General features: G+C 39.5%; 1 protein-coding gene across 3 annotated transcripts in view; it reads left to right on the top strand.

The window, feature by feature from the left end:
• The window catches only part of lrch2 (leucine-rich repeats and calponin homology (CH) domain containing 2), a 147839-nt gene extending 138288 nt beyond the window's left edge, over window positions 1-9551 (top strand). For all 3 annotated transcript variants that reach the window (XM_034178544.1, XM_034178545.1, XM_034178543.1), the window contains 3 exons: window positions 5661-5798; window positions 5931-6008; window positions 8781-9551. In XM_034178544.1, the coding sequence (XP_034034435.1) occupies window positions 5661-5798; window positions 5931-6008; window positions 8781-8900 (336 nt within the window). In that variant the 3' untranslated portion in view covers window positions 8901-9551. The remainder of the gene's footprint in view (window positions 1-5660; window positions 5799-5930; window positions 6009-8780) is intronic.
• Window positions 9552-20277: the final 10726 nt, after the last annotated feature.

The following is a 20277-nucleotide window of genomic DNA, read 5'->3' as shown; positions in this document are numbered from 1 at the left end:
GCCTACTTGTGCTTATTCTTTGCACCACTCACATTTACTTCAATAATGTATTATTCTTGTTAAAAGTTTATCTTTGTGCCAGAAAATTGTGGTGTTATATTGGCGCACAATAAATTGTGGCTACACTATGGCTTTTGGTAGATGTCAACAGACTGTCAACGTTAGAAGTAGATCTTGGTTCAAAAAAGTTGGGAACCCCTGCTATAGATAGTTTCCTCCTTCATGACAACTTTAGTTTTGAGGTGAATTTTTTTTTCTAACTTCTTAGTTTAAGATGTTTTATTCCATAAAGTTCTGTATAGTTGTGGCCGTGGTTGCTGTCAGTGACAGGGGCTGACCCCAGTGTGTACTCCTCTTGTAGCATCTGACTGTTACTCAAGAGTCCACTTGATGCGGTGCCACTCGCTGTTGTGTTGTTGCTGAGTCTTTTTGGAGTATTTTATTACAAACACCCAGAATAATATGACTTATTGTGCAGTGAAACGTAATTACAGAACATCTAAGATGTCTCTATTGTAATATTCATGCTGAGTGAAACTCTCGTCATATTTAATGTTATATGTTAACAGTGTCAGTACTTTTAGCAGCTGTCGGTAGCTCAATCCTCTTAATGCATGATTACTGAGGAAATGCACAGCTCATAACTTTTACTGTCACCAAAGTAAATCGTTAGGAAAACAACTGTGCAGTCCCCACAAATATGATTTAATAAACACCCAAACCGAGGTTAGCCTGTTAGCTGGTGCTTTGGATTTGAAGAGAGGGATGTGTTTAGGTTTTTTCGTCACACACTAAGCCACCCATGTGCCACCCCTTTATGTATTAATGACTTCATCGTGAATCAGTGCAGGTGGGGCTCTCAACATGGTATCTCCCAGACAAGGGGGTGATTTCGTTCCGGGTGGCTATAGAAAACCAGTGGATGATGGCACACAGGCTTTCTCTGTATATATATATATATATATATATATATATATATATATATATATATATATATATATATATATATACACACAGTCTATGGCAACACTTGCAAGTTACAAATTGCATGAAACATAATTTCTGTGCAAATTGACAGTTACACTAAGCAGTTGAGAAATAATCAACATCTTATGCAACATGTTTCAGTAAGATAGCTAAGTTCTCACCAGGAGTTTTTCACAGCATAGGGGGTAACAGCAGGGAATAGCTGTGTGACAAGCGTTGCAGGCGCAAGTATTGTAGGATGGTCTGGGGCATCCCTCTGAGAAAATTTTGAAATTTATCCTTTGAAACACTATTTCCTGCATTTTGAGGGACACTTTGTATTGCTAATTGGGGCGTTAAATAACGTGCGACATGTCCTTTAAAAAGAAAAAAAAAAAAAAGAAAAGCTCCCCTATGCTGGTTAAATCACAGCATAGGGCTCCATATTACAGCATAGGGGATCCATATAATAGCATAGGGGACCCCTATGCTCAACTGCGCTGGTGAGAACCCTGCTGTTGTATTGTTTGCTCTCTAGATTTTATCAAGCAGGAAATGTTTTTGTAAATACATCTGCAACTTTGTATGATTTTAAATTTTTAGAATGGATAATATCCACAGGGAGGCACAGTGGCTTAGTGGTTAGCACTGTTGCCTCACAATGAGAAGGTCGTGGGATTGCTTCCTGCCTGGTCCTTTTTGTATGGTGTTTGCATTTTAAATTGACTGTAGGTGTGAGTGCGAGTGTGGCCATTTTTGTCTGTATGTGACCCCTGCAATAGACTGTCATCCTGTCCAGGGTGTATTCTGCCTCTCGTGCTATGACTGCTGGGATAGGCTCCAGGTAGAGTCCCTTGATTGAGGAGAGTAACGTCAACTCAGAACATGGTGCCGTTTTGAGGCCAACTGCACTGAACTACTGAATGAACCTTTTATGTTTTCAACATTTTTTAGTCATTTAACCTCATACAGCAACACATCCAGGTAAAGGTACTATGAAAAATAAATATAAAAATAGTTAAGCTATCACATTTACATAAATTTGCAATTTATGATGATTTATTTAATTAAATTAAAGCCTGATTTATGCTTCTGCAACTCTGTAACTCCATGTCATGCAATGACGTGTGTGACAGTTTTAAAGTTCTCTGTCGCTGGATTATGCTTTGTTATGGATTAATCTGAACCTCAACAAGCTTTTCGTTCTGCATTCATCACCTCCAATTCAAAGGTAAGCTGTACAATTTCATCTTTGTCAGATTGTTGTAAAGTTTCTGATCCATTTGTAATCGGCGTGCGCACTGCAAAAGCTATTAATATGATGGCAGACGAAGGAATAAAGCTGAAAAGTATCTGAGCACAGTGTGAAAAAATAAATGGCCTGGCTTTTAATCAGGGAAATGACTCCGGTCCCACGTTCCTCAAATCGGCGAGTGTCAGAGCTGAACTTTAATTTGTACCTCTGTTAGTTTGCATGTCCAGACTGCTTGGGGTTTTTAATGGAAATACATTGCGGTCGGACAAGACATTTTATCCAATGTGAACGAAAAATCCGTTATACAAAATCCATTATATACAGTGTTTATTACATGGAAAACAATACGAAAACTTTGGGACTTTTTTTGTCCAGTGACTGCGAATATCTGGTTTACACGATGCCGGTTTAGTTGAGTTTTACTGTACATGGGACTGAACAATAAATTTACCTCGCAAAGCTTTGATGATGTCGGCTTCCATCCCACACGGCTGACTTTATTTTCCAAATTTTTCTTCTGTTCGGTTCTGATGGGAATCTGTACATCTTGAAGCCCTTGTTGAGTCTATTTGTGGATCCAAATGCACAACAACCCGGCATTTTCAGCGAATAAATAAATAAAATTGCTGGATTTACATGCAGACAGATTAAAAGCGAACGCTATTTTGAACCCAAGATGGCACCACGAGTCACGTGACCTTTTTTTTTTTTTTTTTTTGACTCGTCATGTCGTTACTCTCTCAATCAAGGGACTCTAGCTCCAGGTGCCCCCCACCCCATGACCCATAACAGGAGTAAGCAGGTGTTGAAAATGGATGGATGGATAATATCTGCATCAATTCCATTCCAGTGGGCTGTGCATTTTACACCTAGGCCTTCAGGGCTGTCCCCCCACAATTAATTTGATTGGATCACATGATGCAGTATCATAAATAATTTGATGCACTATCACTTTCAGGGATATCCTGGCCCTCAAGGTAGCCTGGCCGTCCACACACTTAGCTTGTGCCTGTCATAATCAATGTTTGCACAACAAGTCCATCTCCGTTTGCTTTTCTTGTCTTTCACAGCAGTTCAATAACACAGTTGTTCAGTCTACAGTTGCCCAGTAAATCTACCAACAAATTTGTTTCTTTTCCTCCACTCATTGTCCATTTAAAAAAAGCTAGCTAAAAATCTGTCAACAGAAAATCTCACTCCACCTAAAATTTGAACAAGTAAGAGGGTTTAAATGAATTACAACATGAGCTTAACAGCTACATTACAGTATGTGTTAGCCTCATTCCAATTAATTTATGTATTTATAAAATTAACTTTGTTCAAGAAAAATGGTTCTCTGATCCACACAGTGCTGATGAAGCTGTAAGCTTGCTCAAAGCTGCTAACAGTGTCAAAGAACACACCCAGTATGGCAAACTCCAAATCTGGTTGCTTAAACTTGACTGTCCCCATTGTCTTAATTTCTTTTAACTGCAAAGGGAATCACTTGAAATTCTGAAGGCCTTCTGAACTCCTCCAGGGCTCACACCTTTATTTAATATGGAGTGATTAAAAAAACAAAACACTAAAAATACTTTAGAAGCAATTTTCTCACCTTTCTTTAGTACATGATGAAAGGGTTATGTTTTGACACGTCCCTCAATTGCAGTTAAAAACCCCTCCATGTTTTTGGGGTATCTGTCTGTTGCCTCCTGCGGAAAGACTTTTACCTGTTGACAGCGGTGCTTCAAGATTCAAACAGCTTTATTGATCCCTAAAAGGGCAATTCATATCACACCCAATTACGTCAGACAAAAATACAGCAATTAATCCACAGTTGTTACTAGTTGACTGTAATAATGGCACACATCAGAATTAAAACAACCACACATAAACATTTGATTGTTTATGTATGCTAAACTTTGAAACAGTCCATCATCTGAATTGAGGCACTGTGAGTGTGGGTGTGGGCGGGGGTGGGAACAGAAACACAAAGGAGGGGTAGGGGTAAGAGGTGCAGATGAGTTCATATCAGTTTCTGTCCATGTGTGCGTAGAGTGTGGAGTGGCTGTAGGGGTGGGGGTGCAGATGGAGAGGGAGCCAAATGCTTCTGGGGGAGGATTTCAACAGTCTTCTAGGGGCCCATGAATGACAGGGGCCCAGAGAGGCCCCAAATACAATTACAATACTGATAAAATAATATGGGAGGTGGCCCAGTAAGATTTATTTTCATGGGGCCTGAAATCCCTGGCGGCACCCCGCCTGTTGGACTGATCACCTGTCTGTCTAACTACTGCCTGTTGATGCTAACCCTGCTGCCAGCTACTTGAACTGTGCATTTTCTGTGTGGACAGTAAGCTTCTTTTTACTTACCTTGCATTCTGGTTCTCTGCGTTGGGGTTACCAAACTATTATGCTCCAATGAATGTGTATGGATATGGATATCTAGTGTTCCAGATAACAGAAGAGTCACCACTGGTTTTTCGCTGTACAGTACTTTGCCTGTGGCACTGACCATCCAAAGTGTTGCAGTATAATATGAGGTACACTTCCTGCATGCGAGCTTTATAACATGCACTGTAATGCATGACAGCCTAAAAACACTTCACCCACTTACATACAGATGTGTTCAGGAGCAAAAACAAAGTCTCCTGATTTACTTGCACCTTCTACACAAGACAAGAATACTCTTTAGCACTCAGATACATGTCAGGTTTCAGTATTTTATCCTGTCTCATAGTAGTTCAATCTTCCTGTGTAATTAAAAAGGATGAGACTTTCCTTCCCTCTCTTATGTCAACCAATCTGCAAGAAATTATCTCAGCTAAAGGGCTAACTAGGTTGGCATAAATAAGTGTCACACTAATCGAACTAATGTGACATTCCAAAAAGAACTCAACATCAGCCCATCTTTGAAGAAGTGGGAAACTGATCAGCAAGGGTGACGGTTTGCAGGCTTCGACTTAATGCATTACTTACAGTTTTGATGTTAGGTACTAACTGAATGCAGCTTCAGTTAAAAAAAGTATGCAATAAATAAATACAGAAACTAATAACTAGAAAAGCAGAATGTCACTCCAATGTAAAGTACACACCCTTGGCCATATCATCACTAAAACTAATTGCACAGTGTGTACACAGCTGTTTGAGGCATGTCTGAGCATATATTGTAATGTTAGCAGATTATCAAATACCAATACAAAGCCAGTCACTGGGTGTAGAAGGGTTTGTCTGTATCATGTTCATTAGACAAGGGCGCGTCGCATTTCCAGCATAATAACAACCAACAACTAAGCCTGATCACCAGGACAGGAACAGACCAGTCTGCACAGAAACTGGCCTGGACACTGTATCAGAGATGATTGTGTAGCTGTCACACACAGACAGGGCTCACTGTGAGTAACACAACAGGTGTTTTATTTGGAACAGGACATGAATGCCATTCTTAATGTGATTTCAGAACATTGAGTCCAGATTAAAGGTGTTGCTCCCAGAAGATGTTGGAGCTGCTTTGATGGACGGAGTTGTCCTTTGCCATTTAGCCAATCACATTTGTCCTCGGTCTGTCGCTAGCATCCATGTTCCCTCACCTGCAGTGGTAAGCACAGTGGATTTCTTACAGTTAATGTCTAATGTGTTTTGTTTTTTTTTTGTTTGTTTTGTTTTGTTTTTTTTTTTTGCTTGCTTGCTTGCTTGCTATTGCTAACATACTGGGTATTCTGCCTTTCAGCCCAAGCTTAGCATGGCTAAGTGTCGGAGAAATGTGGAGAACTTCTTGGATGCCTGTAAAAAGCTGGGAGTCCCACAGGTTAATATTAACATCGATAATGTGTCACGCTCACTCACTCATCTTCACCATTGTTTGAACTGAAAGCAAGCAAAGCTTTAAAGTAAATGTGTGAAGGCTTCTTACGTATGACTCTGTCAACGAGTCATATGTAAACAAACAAGCAAAAACAGTGATCAGAGCAGAATGAAACTGATGAGGGAAGCCACCAGGCACCAATGCCAACTCTGGCGGTATGGAGAGATTGTACACAGCTTTCGTATGTTGTGTCACCAGTTATACAGCTTCATGGTGGAGTTGAACAGAGAAGGATTTCTTCAAAAGAACACCTTAAATTTCAGCTAGTTTGCCAGTTTGAGTCTAGATGTGATCTGTTTTGTTGTAACAAAGCCCTTCATGGTGTTATCATGGTGTGTGGATGGCTTTCCTCAATAGTGTCATTTTTCCACAGTTCTTCACTTTGAGAATTGTCCATGCTACACAAATTTACCATGCAGTACCATCTTCTTCTTCTTCTGTAGGCTGCTCCTGTTAGTGGTGACCACAGCAGATCAATCATTTCCATCTCACCCTGTCCTCTGTATCTTCCTCTGTCACACCAGCCACTTGCATGTCCTCCCTCAGCACATCCATAAACCTCCTCTTTGGCCTCCCTCTTCTCCTGTCTGGTGGCTCCATCCTCAGCATCCTTCTCCCTATATACCCTGGGTCCCTCCTCTGCACATGTTAAAACCATTTGAGTCTCCCCTCTCTGACTTTGTTTCCAAACCGTCCCACCTGAGCTGTCCCTCTGATATGTTCATTCCTAATCCTGTTCATTCTCGTCACTCCCAAAGAGAATCGCAACATCTTACTGGTCAGTTACTATTAATAATTTCTTATGTGTCCAACCTCGTAGGTTGATTGTTAAAATTAAATTTGTTAGTTCTAAAAGCCATCATAATTATTTATAGGAAAACGTTCTATTTTTATTTCTCAAACAAATGTTTGGTCCTGAAAACAGGTTTTGATCTTTGGTTTCATTCTATAATACTGGACTTATTTTTGTACTAAGGTTTGAACTTTGAGAGTGTTTACACAGGAGAGAAAAATGAGAAAATGTGTGTAGTGAGGGGTTTTACAGCCTTAAAACATCTATAATAATTTAAAAAAAAAATAACACTGGCTACTTCGCAGAATTCACCTATCGCGGACTATTTTTAGAACGTAACTCCCGTGATAAACGAGGGACCACTGTATTCACAATGCTTCCACATTTTTTTTATGTTAAAGCCTTATTCTAAAAATTTCCTCAAAATTCTACGCACAATAATGACAGTGTGAAAAGGTTTTTTTTGTGTGATTTTTGCAAATTTATTAAAAATAAAAAACAGAAATCACACGTACCATAAGTATTCACAGGCTCAAAATTGAGCTCAGGTGCCTCCTGTTTCCTCTGATCATCCTTGAGCTGTTTCTACTGCTTAATTGTAGTCCACCTGGGGTCAGCTGATTGGACATGATTTGGAAAGGTACACACCTGTCTACATATAAGGTCCCACAGTTGTCAGTGCATGTCAGAGCACAAACCAAGCATGAAGTCAAAGGAATTGTCTGTAGACCTCCAAGACAGGACTGTCTCGATGCACAAATCTGGGTAAAGTTACAGAAACATTTCTGCTTCTATGAAGGTCCCAATGAGCACAGTGGCCTCCAACATCCATGAATGGAAGAATGTCAGATCCACCAGGACTCTTCCTAGAGCTGGCCGTCTGTCGAAACTGAGCAATCAGGGGGAGAAGAGCCTTAGTCAGGGAGGTGACCAAGAACCTGATGGTCACTCTGTCAGAGCTCCAGCATTCCTCTGTGGACAGAGGGGAACCTTCCAGAAGGACAGCCATCTCTGCCACAATCCACCACTTAGGCCTGTATGGTAGAGTGGCCAGACGGAAGCCACTACTTAGTAAAAGGCACATGGCAGCCCACCTGGAGTTTGCCAAAAGGCACCTGAAGGACTCTCAGACCATGAGAAACTAAATTCTCTGGTCTGATGAGACAAAGATTGAACTCTGGCGTGAATGCCAGGTGTCAAGTTTGGAGGAAACCAGGCACCATCCCTACAGTGAAGCACAGTGGTGTGAAAACCTGCTCCAGAGCGCACTTAACCTCAAACTGGGGCAATGGCTCATCTTTCAGCAGGACATTAACCCTAAGCACACAGCCAAGACATCAAAGGAGTGGCTTCAGGACAACTCTGTGAATGTCTTTGAGTGACCCAGCCAGAGCCCAGACCTGAATCCGATTTAACATATCTGGAGAGATCTGAAAATGGCTGTGCAGTGAAGCTCCCCATCCAACCTGATGGAGCTTTAGAAGTGCTGCAACAAGGAATGGCCAAAACCTCCCGAAGACACAAGTGCCATGACAGTCAGTATGGAACATTATAAAAATATTCATCCTTCCATTTTCTCTTCCCGCTTACTCCAATTAAGGGTCGGGGGTGGGGGCTATCCCAGCAGTCATAGGGCATGAGGCAGGGTACACCCTGGACAGAACTCAAGTCTGTGGCAGTTAAACATATTAATTTCAAATAATTTTGTAGCTGCATCAGCTAATCCATTCCGTCTCTGCAAAATTTCACTAAAATCTGATGACTTTGTAGAAATGCAGTTCATTGACCTGGGGCAGATCCATCTCCTTCGTTTATAAGCAGAACATGTTTGATCAGCATTCAGCATGCGTTCATTTTGTGCACATCACACCTGCATCTCCTGTGTGACAACACTGACAAAGGATGTTTCTCTACTATCACAGGACAAGCTGTGCCTGCCCCATCACATCCTAGAAGAACGTGGTCTGGTGAAGGTGGGCGTGACTGTCCAGGCTCTGCTGGATCTGCCTACATGCAAACCGACGCAATTGTCTGCTGTTTGACAAAAGCCAGAATGTTACTGTCATCCAACCAACCCTTCCCTGCCCAACCCTCAAGGAACTCATGTGGGTGAGGACCCAGTGGGTGTTTGGGAGTCTACATGACGGCTGCCTGATTGAAGCAGGAGCTTAACAGATCTTCTGATATGATTTCAGGATCTACCTTATCCCCGCCCATCACATTTACGATTGTTGTTCCTTGCTGTTGGGGTTATCCTTTGTGTGTGTGTGTGTGGACGCCACTGTGAATATTATCTGGACTAGGTCTGTCATCGAAGGTTCTCAGACATCCAGGTAGGAGATATCTTTATGTTTACAGCAACTGGTCTTCCTGTTGGTCTTGAAGATGCCACATATCAGAAGTGTAGAAGTCACTTAAACCAGTGGTGAAACATCTTGAAGACCAACAAGATGTCCAGCTGCTATGGGGTCAAATTCTGGATGTTTGGACAATACACTAGGTATAGAGGAAGGCCTGCTTGTCCCTCCTAGTGTGCTCAGTGATTATTGAGCATGTACTTACTGACTAATCTGCAGACATGGCAATGAGGAAATCAAAACACATAATTCATTTAAGACAACAAAGCTGCATACTGACCACTCGACTGACCTCAACGGGTTTATAGACTTTATAAATGATAGGTTTATTCTTTCTGTTTTGTCAAATTTATATTTCCTATCATTTTTAATCCAACCATATGGGCTTGCTGTTAACACGATATGCATCTTTTTAAAAATCTTCTTGTCTTCTTCCGCGGCAGCATTGGCGTTCTCACTTAATTGACAAGTTATGGATTCCAGCAATCAGAATAATGCTGCAGTTTTGGGTACAACACCATATATCAGGAGATGAAGCTGCATCTGACCTTCTACCTGGTGTTTTTGCCTCTGTAACCATGTAGCAACAGCTGTACCCAGCATGCAATGCTGTATGGAAGTTCTTACTTAGTGCAAACCTTCATGTACCGGGGAAGGTGATACCTGACCACTGTGATTATGTATGTGTGGCCAAATGCATGGACGTCATGTTCTGTAGCATTTTCTCTTACACATGTAAGGTGCTTTCTAACTTTAATTTTGTGCTTGATAAGAAGTTGTTGCCAATTATCTCTTAATGGGTTTTAGATTTCAAACCATGTGTTCCATGTTACAGACACAGCGTGGTTACAATTTATTATTCTCATCAGACATCACGTGCTAAATAACTCCTTCCTGATCAATAAAACAGTGCCATCTACACACATATATACATACATACGTGTGTGTGTGTGTGTGTGTATGTGTATATATATATATATATATATATATATATACACATATAGAGTGTGTGTGTGTGTGTAGGTATGTCCCTAGTTCTGCTCAGAGTGTTTGTAGTTCTGTCCATCACCACAGGATGGTGCTGTGAAAATGCCACCAAATGCAGGAGGGGATATTCTTCTTCACTGTGGTAGGTGTGATATTGTGGTGTCAACCTTAAGAATTCTGACACATTATTACTGTAAATCAGGGAGATTTTATTATTTATGTATTTATTGTTTTGTATTTATGCACTGTTGCTTTCTTGGTCTTAATCGTAATTACTGCGTAAGGCCCTGCTGGATTTTATTTTATTACTTTTTTATGTTTTAGTTTTGCACCTTGTCAAATTGATGATTTTTGTGGAAACTACACAGTAACTGGAATAATTCTTTAGGCGTGGGAGCAATATCTGTGATATTAACTTTTAAATGTCGCTGAGGGATCACTTAATTTAATTTTACTGCGGTGTATTAAACATTACGCAGTAGCTCGTCACAGTCAAGTCTTTAGTGATTTCATAAACTTGAGGACTTTTTTGTTTTCCCTCTTAAGGTTTTGCTTTTTAGTTAAGGTCAGTTGTTTTTAATATATATATTTTTTTTCTCAAAATGTTTATTACCAGTGTTGCCAACTGTACTCATGTGTTTTCCCAATATAATGGGAACAATTTTTTTGTGATCCCAAGAAAACAGCTATTGTATTCCTGAGGTAATGGAATCATTTTCTTGTGACCTTGAGAAAACATTTGTTTCCAGAGTTTATCATTTTCTGGTAACCATGCCAAAACAACATTCGTTTTCCAGAGGTTGTATAATAACTTTTTCATGTTTTCAGAAGATGATGGAGTCATTTTATTATGATCTTGGGAAAATGTCGAGCAGATAGCTCAGGAGGCTCTTTGATAAGGAGCCGGCCTGCCAATATGTAGACGTGTCCCAATCCTGCTCATGCTCCCTGCCTTGGAGAAGACACTTCATCTGTATTGTCTCACTCCACCCAGCCGTAATTGGGAACCAGCCTTGCCTAGGGAAGTAGCCCGAGTTCTCCTGGTGTCCCGTCCAGGGGGAACTGTAGACTCTCATCTGCTTCAAGCTATGGAATCCGATATGCACCAACACCAGTGGTCCTCATGGCCTGTATAGGACGTCTTGTTGAGAAATGACAATTGTTTTCCAGAGATAATGGAATCATTTTCTTATGACCTCAAGAAAACACCATGAGTTTCTTGTGAACCTGAGAAAATGAAACTTGCTAAGTTTCTGCTAGTTTGGGAAGCCCTGCAACTTATACGGCGGTGCGACCTATATACGGAAAATTCACAAGTTTGTTATTAATAATAGTAATTATAATGACTATTTATATTGGTTCTTTCCAAAAAAAATCAAAGCACTAAACAAAATTAACTCCAATAATAAAAGAATAAATGCCAGTAATAAAAAATACACAGCAACAATGCACAAAATCCCAAATTAAAGAGCTCATAACACAGAAAAAAGTGTGATTTACAGTCCGGCGCGACATATAATCCAGTGTGACTTATATATGGTTTTTTCCTCTTCAAGTTGCATTTTTTGACAGGTGCAACTTATACACCACAGTATATACTCTGAAAAATACAGTAATATTCCTGAGACAATGGAATAATTTTAGTCACCCACAGTCTATCTAGTCTACGTCTCCCTCTGTTATTGTACAATCTCTTCAATTTATTTATATAGTACCAAATCACAACATACTGTAAATTGCCCCAAGGAGCTTCATGATATCTGTGGCGTCATTCATGACCAGTTGACTAATCACCAGTGTATTGCATAACACCAACACAGTCATTTAAACTGTGACGTTTCTACAACCCCAATTCCAATGAAGTTGGGATGTTGTGTAAAATGTAAATAAAAATAGAATACAATGATTTGCAAATCTCTTCAACTTATATTCAATTGAATACACCACAAAGACAAGATATTTAATGATCAAACTAACAGACTTTATTGTTTGTGTGCAAATATTTGCTCATTTTTAAATGGATGCCTGCAACAGGTTTCAGAAAAGCTGGGACAGTGGTATGTTTACCACTGTGTTACATCACCTTTCCTTCTAACAACACTCAATAAGCGTTTGGGAACTGAGGACACTAATTGTTGAAGCTTTGTAGGTGCAATTCTTTCCCGTTCTTGCTTGATGTACGACTTCAGTTGTTCAACAGTCCGGGGTCTCCGTTGTCGTATTCGGTGCTTCATAATGCGCCACACATTTTCAATGGGCAACAGGTCTGGGGCTGCAGGCAGACCAGTCTAGTACCCGCACTCTTTTACTACGAAGCCACGCTGTTGCAACACATGCAGAATGTGGCTTGGCATTGTCTTGCTGAAATAAGCAGGGACGTCCCTGAAAAAGACATTGCTTGGATGGCAGCATGTGTTGCTCCAAAACCTGGATGTACCTTTCAGCATTGATGGTGCCATCACAGATGTGTAAGTTGCTTATGCCATGAGCACTAACACACCCTCATACCATCACAGATGCTGGCTTTTGAACTTTGCGCTGGTAACAATCTGGATGGTCTTTTAACTCTTTTGTCCGGAGGACTCGATGTCCATTATTTCCAAAAACAATTTGAAATGTGGACTCATCAGACCACAGGACATTTTTCTACTTTGTGTCTGTCCATTTGAAATGAGCTCGGGCCCAGAGAAGACATCTTTGTTTCTGGATGTTGTTGATGTATGGCTTTCGCTTTGCATGGTAGAGTTTTAACTTGCAGTTGTAGGTGTAGCGACGAACTGTGTTAACTGACAATGTTTTTCTGAAGCATTCCTGAGCCCACGCGGTAAGATCCTTTACACAATGATGTCAGTTTTTAATGCAGTGCCGCCTGAGGGATTGAAGGTCACAGGCATTCAGTGTTGGTTTTCGGCCTTGCCGCTTACGTGTAGAAAGTTCTTCAGATTCTCTGAATTTTCTGATTATATTATGAGCTGTAGATGATGGAATCCCTAAATTCCTTGCAATTGAACATTGAGAAACATTGTTCTTAAACTGTTGGACTATTTTTTCTTGCAGTTGACCATAAAATTTTATTACAGAGATTAGAGCATGCCATAGGTATTAAAGGCACTGCGCTGCGGTGGTTTGAATCATATTTGTCTAATAGATTACAATTTGTTCGTGTAAATGGGGAATCTTCTTCACAGACTAAAGTTAATTATGGAGTTCCACAAGGTTCTGTGCTAGGACCAATTTTATTCACTTTATACATGCTTCCCTTAGGCAGTATTATTAGACGGTATTACTTAAATTTTCATTGTTACGCAGATGATACCCAGCTTTATCTATCCATGAAGCCAGAGGACACACACCAATTAGCTAAACTGCAGGATTGTCTTACAGACATAAAGACATGGATAACCTCTAATTTCCTGCTTTTAAACTCAGATAAAACTGAAGTTATTGTACTTGGCCCCACAAATCTTAGAAACATGGTGTCTAACCAGATCCTTACTCTGGATGGCATTACCCTGACCTCTAGTAATACTGTGAGAAATCTTGGAGTCATGTTTGATCAGGATATGTCATTCAAAGCGCATATTAAACAAATATGTAGGACTGCTTTTTTGCATTTACACAATATCTCTAAAATCAGAAAGGTCTTGTCTCAGAGTGATGCTGAAAAACTAATTCATGCATTTATTTCCTCTAGGCTGGACTATTGTAATTCATTATTATCAGGTTGTCATGGCTGGTTCAGGTGACCCTGAACCATCCCTTAGTTATGCTGCTATAGACGTAGACTGCTGGGGGGTTCCCATGATGCACTGTTTCTTTCTCTTTTTGCTCTGTATGCACCACTCTGCATTTAATCATTAGTGATCGATCTCTGCTCCCCTCCACAGCATGTCTTTTTCCTGGTTCTCTCCCTCAGCCCCAACCAGTCCCAGCAGAAGACTGCCCCTCCCTGAGCCTGGTTCTGCTGGAGGTTTCTTCCTGTTAAAAGGGAGTTTTTCCTTCCCACTGTAGCCAAGTGCTTGCTCACAGGGGGTCGTTTTGACCGTTGGGGTTTTACATAATTATTGTATGGCCTTGCCTTACAATATAAAGCGCCTTGGGGCAACTGTTTGTTGTGATTTGGCGCTATATAAAAAAATTGATTGGTGATCCTCGCCCTATCTTTGCTTGTGAACGGCTGAGACTTTTGGGGATGCTCCTTTTATACCCAATCATGAGTGTCCTCAGTTCCCAAACACATATTGAGTGTTGTTCGAAGGAAAGGTGATGTAACACAGTGGTAAACATACCACTGTCCCAGCTTTTTTGAAATGTGTTGCAGGCATCCATTTAAAAATGAGCAAATATTTGCACAAAAACAATAAAGTTTATCAGTTTGAACATTAAATATCATCTTTGTGGTGTATTCAATTGAATATAGGTTGAAGAAGATTTGCAAATCATTGTATTGCATTTTTATTTACATTTTACACAATGTCCCAACTTCATTGGAATTGGAGTTGTAAAATTGGAGCCTTGCCAGCCGCCTTCTTAGATGATTGTATTGTTACATCTTACCCCCATGAAACGCCTTGGCGTGACTTATGTTGTGATTTGGTGCAATCCAAGTAAATAGAATTGAATTTAATACCCCACCCACCTGTGATAGCTATATGAGCTGTGATATCTGCAGGGCAGTTTTCTCATGGTCACTATGTCAGCCTCACACATTTTATTCTGAGATATTATCTCTAACATATGTCATGGGTGTTGATGGTCTTGACAGTAGGCTTCTCTAACTAGCAGCTGATTATATTGCTCCTGTTTTAGCCCATATAATAAACCTCAGTTTTACGTGTAATACATGTCCACAAGCGTGGAAACAGGCTAAAATTATCCCACTACCGGAAAATAAGAAACTTCCATTCTCAGCTTTAAATAGTCGACCCATAAGTATTTTACCTGTTAGGAAAAATTATGGGGTCTATTGTATATGAGCAAATTAATAATTATTTTTCTTCTAATAACTTAATCACGGATTTCCAACATGCATATAGAAAGAGTCACTCCACTGCCAGGGTGTTGACTCATATGTCTGATGATTGGTTCAGAGAGGTTGAAAAGAAGAACATAGTTGGTACTGTGTTTCTCGATTTCTCTGCTGCTTATGATATCATTGACCATGATGGATTATTGAAAAAACTTGCTTGTTATGGTTTTGAGCTATCAGCTCTGACTTGGTTCTATAGTTACCTTTATAACGGAACACAGACAGTGTTTTTTAATGGCATCTTCTCTAACACCAGGAGGGTAGTATGTGGAGTGCCACAAGGGAGTTGCCTCAGTCCATTATTATTTACAATTTTCACAAATGATTTGCCATATATTTTACATAAAGCTAGTATAGTGATGTATGCAGATGACTCAACCATTTATACATCAGCACACTCACACAATGATCTTGAAACTTTTAAATATGGAATTGCACAATGTAGTTGACTGCGTAACATCTAACAAGTTAGTGTTAAATACAGAAAAGACTAACTATGGTTATTGGCTCCAGTTGTGTTGTTATGAAAAACCCCATATTAAACATTAAAGTTAATAATATGTTAATAAATCAAGTGCATGAGACCAAGCTGCTAGGTATAGTGGTAGATTCAAAATTATCATGGAAAAAAACATATAAATAATATTTTTGTAAAAATGGGCAGGGGTATATCAATTATGAGTAGATATGCAAGGTTTCTAAGTTGTACTACAATGAATTATGCTATTAACGGATTACTGTTAGTGTATCTGGACTATTGCCCAGCAGTTTGGTCAAATGCTACTAGAGAAATGCTAAATAAATTACAGATTATTCAAAATAGGGCAGCTCGTATAGCACTTAAGTGCAGTTATAGGACAAATATCACAATGCATAAAAATTTAAACTGGCTATTAGTCAAAGACAGACTTTTATATTCACTGCTCATTTTTACCAGAAAGATTATTGTCACAAAGTTACCGTATATTTTCTTTAGGAATTTTTCTTTTAGTTCAGAAAATCATAGTTACAGAACCAGACATGCTGTGGTGGGAAACTTTATGCTACCTGTAGCCAGAACCAATGCCATCAAGAACACTGTCATATTTAGGGGTATGAAGGAATGGAATTTATTACCGGATCACATTAAACTTACTGCAAATGAATGTTTCTTTAAAAAAACTTCTGAAATAGCATTTATTGGTATAATGAGTAATCTGAGTCAAGCCTTTAAACATATACAGACAATGATTAATTTGATTTGATTTGATTTTTATTTTCTCAATTTTTCTGTTCATATATATATAATTTATTGTATTTGTAAGCCTGTGTGGACCCCAGGAAGAGTAGCTGCAGCTTTGCTGCAGCTAATGGGGATCCAAATAAATAATAAACAACGATAATAAACATTTCACAAAATATTTTGCAAGAATTGAACGCATTCCCCCAGGCTGGAATCACATTAAGAACTATGAATGGAAAAACGGGAAATGATTGAGGCTAAAATGCTTTTCTCTGTTATAGTAATGCAAAAAGGTGCTTCTTGTGCTTTTATGGGTTATGTTCTAAATAGGGTGTTTTTCTTTTTCTGTTTTGTTTTTTGTATCCACATAGATCAGCTTCATTTGCCCGCACCCAGCCATCTGTGTCCCCCAGGGGTGGCCGGCCACATAAGTTGTGACTCACTACAACAGAATTATTTCAGATAGCTCTGACCTCCACTGTGTATTAACTATGACTATCAAGATGCAAAACTGCAACAATCAAGCTGTATTTTTACCTTACCTTCTTGATGACCATGCTTATTAATGCATTAGTAGCTCAAACATTTATCTCTTGATGTGTTGAAATTTCACAAATGTCACCGTGTTTAAAGGCATCCTACACATTTTTAAATCAAGATACTATACACAGGTCAACAGGTGTCTGAAAATATTAAACTCTTAAGACACAAAAAGACCTGCTGTCATGTCTTCATCCCTGTCCCATAAAGTGGGCATGTCTTGCAGAGCTGAAACTGGCTCCCTGCATCCCACAGAGCAAGCAGGAATCTAGATATGGTCTTCAGTGACATATGCCACAAACCTCCAGCACATGCTCAATTCAATCAATCAATTTTTTTTTTATATAGCGCCAAATCACAACAGTTGCCCCAAGGTGCTTTATATTGTAAGTCAAGGCCATACAATAATTATGTAAAACCCCAACGGTCAAAACGACCCCCTGTGAGCAAGCACTTGGCTACAGTGGGAAGGAAAAACTCCCTTTTAATAGGAAGAAACCTCCAGCAGAACCATGCTGGCCTAAATTGTGCATATATTGAGGTGATTTTACAGACACAACCATGGAATTGTGAAGTTTTGGGGCTGTTGAACATACTCCTCCAATCACATTTTAGTTAAGACGCCTGGCATGACATGACTCCTTTAAATGGCTTTGTAACACTTGATGTCGTGTGTCTTAAAGGTTACACTTGGCCTTTTTTTTTAATAAATTTTTTATTTTTTTTATTTTTTTTTTCATATGTTAGGCTCTAACTTTGATTGCCTGCAGCTCTGACTGGAAAGGCATGAGTTCAAAGTTCACTGGCCAGTTTTAGACTTGCACTGTGCTTTCTGGTGTCTAATGTCAGTTTGTGTTTTGCAGTTTTTAATTTACTCCCTGTAGTACCAAAATCTCTCAATATAAACCACTTTTTAAGGTGAGACCAGCTGTGTTTTCCCTGAATTCAGTTTGCTTCATGATTTTATGCCACTGTATGTAAAATAGTGATGCTGTGGTGGAGTAAAGCGGTACAGATGTTCCCATTATCATCCTAGAATCCTAGACTTCATACAGATGTTGTCAGTGCAAGCACCTACACATTAGATTCAACTTGGCAGGTACATTGGGACAATGGACGGGAAGCGGTGATTTGATTTTCATTTGGATTGGTTATCGATCAAGGTCAGAGGTCAAGGTCAAATTTCTGGCCCTGTGCTAATCTATAGAAAAAAATTGGCAAATTTTAGGAAACTTGACTGTTGTTAAAGCCTACATAACATTTTCTCTACATGCCTGATATATTTTATTGTCATTATCACTGTGTTCTGAGTATTTTAGATCTATTTGGATTTTTGGGCACTTGATCAAATCTAGGTCTCTTGCTGAAATGTTGGTACACCTCGCATACAGACAGATATCTTTTGGGAAAAGTTAACATGCTATACAGCCTGACATATGTTACACCATTTTAGATTTTAGCATTTAATCACTGCTGTTTGTACGTAATTAGTGATCATCCCAAATGCTCATTAACGTCAGATTTTGACTATTGTTTCACGTTGTTCTTAGATGTTAAAGATAAATTAATTACATTAGAGAGTATAATAAAAAAAATGAGGTGTTATTCACCGACATCATTGAACTTTGACAGACAGAAAGTCAGTGTAGGTGTAAATAATTTATTTTACCAACTTTCTTTTGTTGTGTCCTTTTGTCATTGTTATCCTCACTGCCTGTAAGGTCAGAAGAAGGTTTTAAAAATGCATTTTATCAGTGCTTTGATGCACGGCTTTGGTCTTAAGGTGCCTTCAGGCACCTCTCAAGACCTTGGCTTTGGTGTTGGCCTTGACTATCTAAAGAAAATTCATGGCATTTTAAAAGCATATGTAATTTTAACTCATTTGAATTCAAATTTGAGCATGATCATTTCATGAAGACCCTCTAAGGATCGGCAACTTTATATCCCCGTCACACTAGAGGCCGAATGAGCCTGAATCCCATCCGAATGAAAATTCTGAGAACATTCTAAACAGTTGGTCACAGTTGTGCAGCCAACTCAAATGTTTTGCACATGTTCAAAACATTTGTGGTGCAGTCGAAGTGGAAAAGCTATGGAATGAAGTGCCATCTGACTAGAGTCTGACTGCATTCTAAACAATCAGTTGGCATGAAAATGGCATGACATTCTGATCACATTCGGCAGGGGGGCGTTCAGCATGTTTCTGCCACGGCTGAATGCACCTGAGTGCACCACGAGCGCACCGTGAGTGCTGCTGGATTATATCCTGCTGATCCGCAATCAGACTGCAATTGTACAGCTTGTTAGTGCATTCTTATTGTTCTTACTGCAGTCTGCCAGCTGTCCAGATATGATTACAGTATTCCACCTACATTTGTTCCATGTTCGGAGGCTCGTGCACGAATCAGTCGGAGCGCAGTCTAGGTGTTCGGACAGCCATCCTCCACAATTCTTATTCTTATCTCATTCTTATCCCCAGATGTGGCACAAATCCTGGTTCTTTTTGAAGTTCTGCCTGATTCTGCTTGGCTCGTGCTCATTCGTACTAAGTGTGATGGGGGTGTTACTGATCAATATTGATTATTGTGCATATGATAAGCAAAACTGATCATTTTCATTATGTTTGAAGTGGACATCCCAAACAAGTGTCTCTTTGAGTTTGAATTTGAGCATGAGTGGGTTTAACCAAGACCCTTTTAAGGATCTCTAACTTTATTGAAGAGTTTTAACTGTTGTACCAAAGATAACCTGACTGAAATACATCTGACTTTCACCACAATTTAGCTGGACATTCCAAGTCAGTATATCTCAAAATGCTTTGAATTGGGGCATGATCAGGTTTCACAAAGACCCTCTGAATGCATGCCTGCCAGCCATGGATTGTTTTTTTTTTTTTTTCAATATCAGCTGTCTTTCTTTCATTTCCCTCCCAGAACTATCAACCAATCAATAATAAACACACATCAGTATTTGGTCTACATATGTAAATTCAAAATCTGCCATCTTTAAATTTGCTGCCTGCCAATATAACTTTTATTCAAATCCCAGTGTGGTAGCCTGTATAGAGCAGCAACACATCTGGTTGTTTCTGTTTCCAAATACAGTATCAGAATACTTCAATGGATATGCATGTGCGTTATTGTTGTCTTTTGTGTCTTGAACACAAAAGACACCAGATCCGGTGATGATAATTTTCAGTTATGTACAGTAACTGTAACATCTGATTTTCTCTGAGTCATTGCTTTGACTCAGCAAATGCTGCATGTTGGCAGTTCGAATCCGGC

Source organism: Thalassophryne amazonica, chromosome 9 (genome assembly GCF_902500255.1).
Source record: "Thalassophryne amazonica chromosome 9, fThaAma1.1, whole genome shotgun sequence".
Lineage (NCBI taxonomy): Eukaryota > Metazoa > Chordata > Actinopteri > Batrachoidiformes > Batrachoididae > Thalassophryne > Thalassophryne amazonica.
The sequence above is the reverse complement of the archived record's forward strand: the minus strand, read 5'-3'. Positions and strand labels throughout refer to the sequence as shown.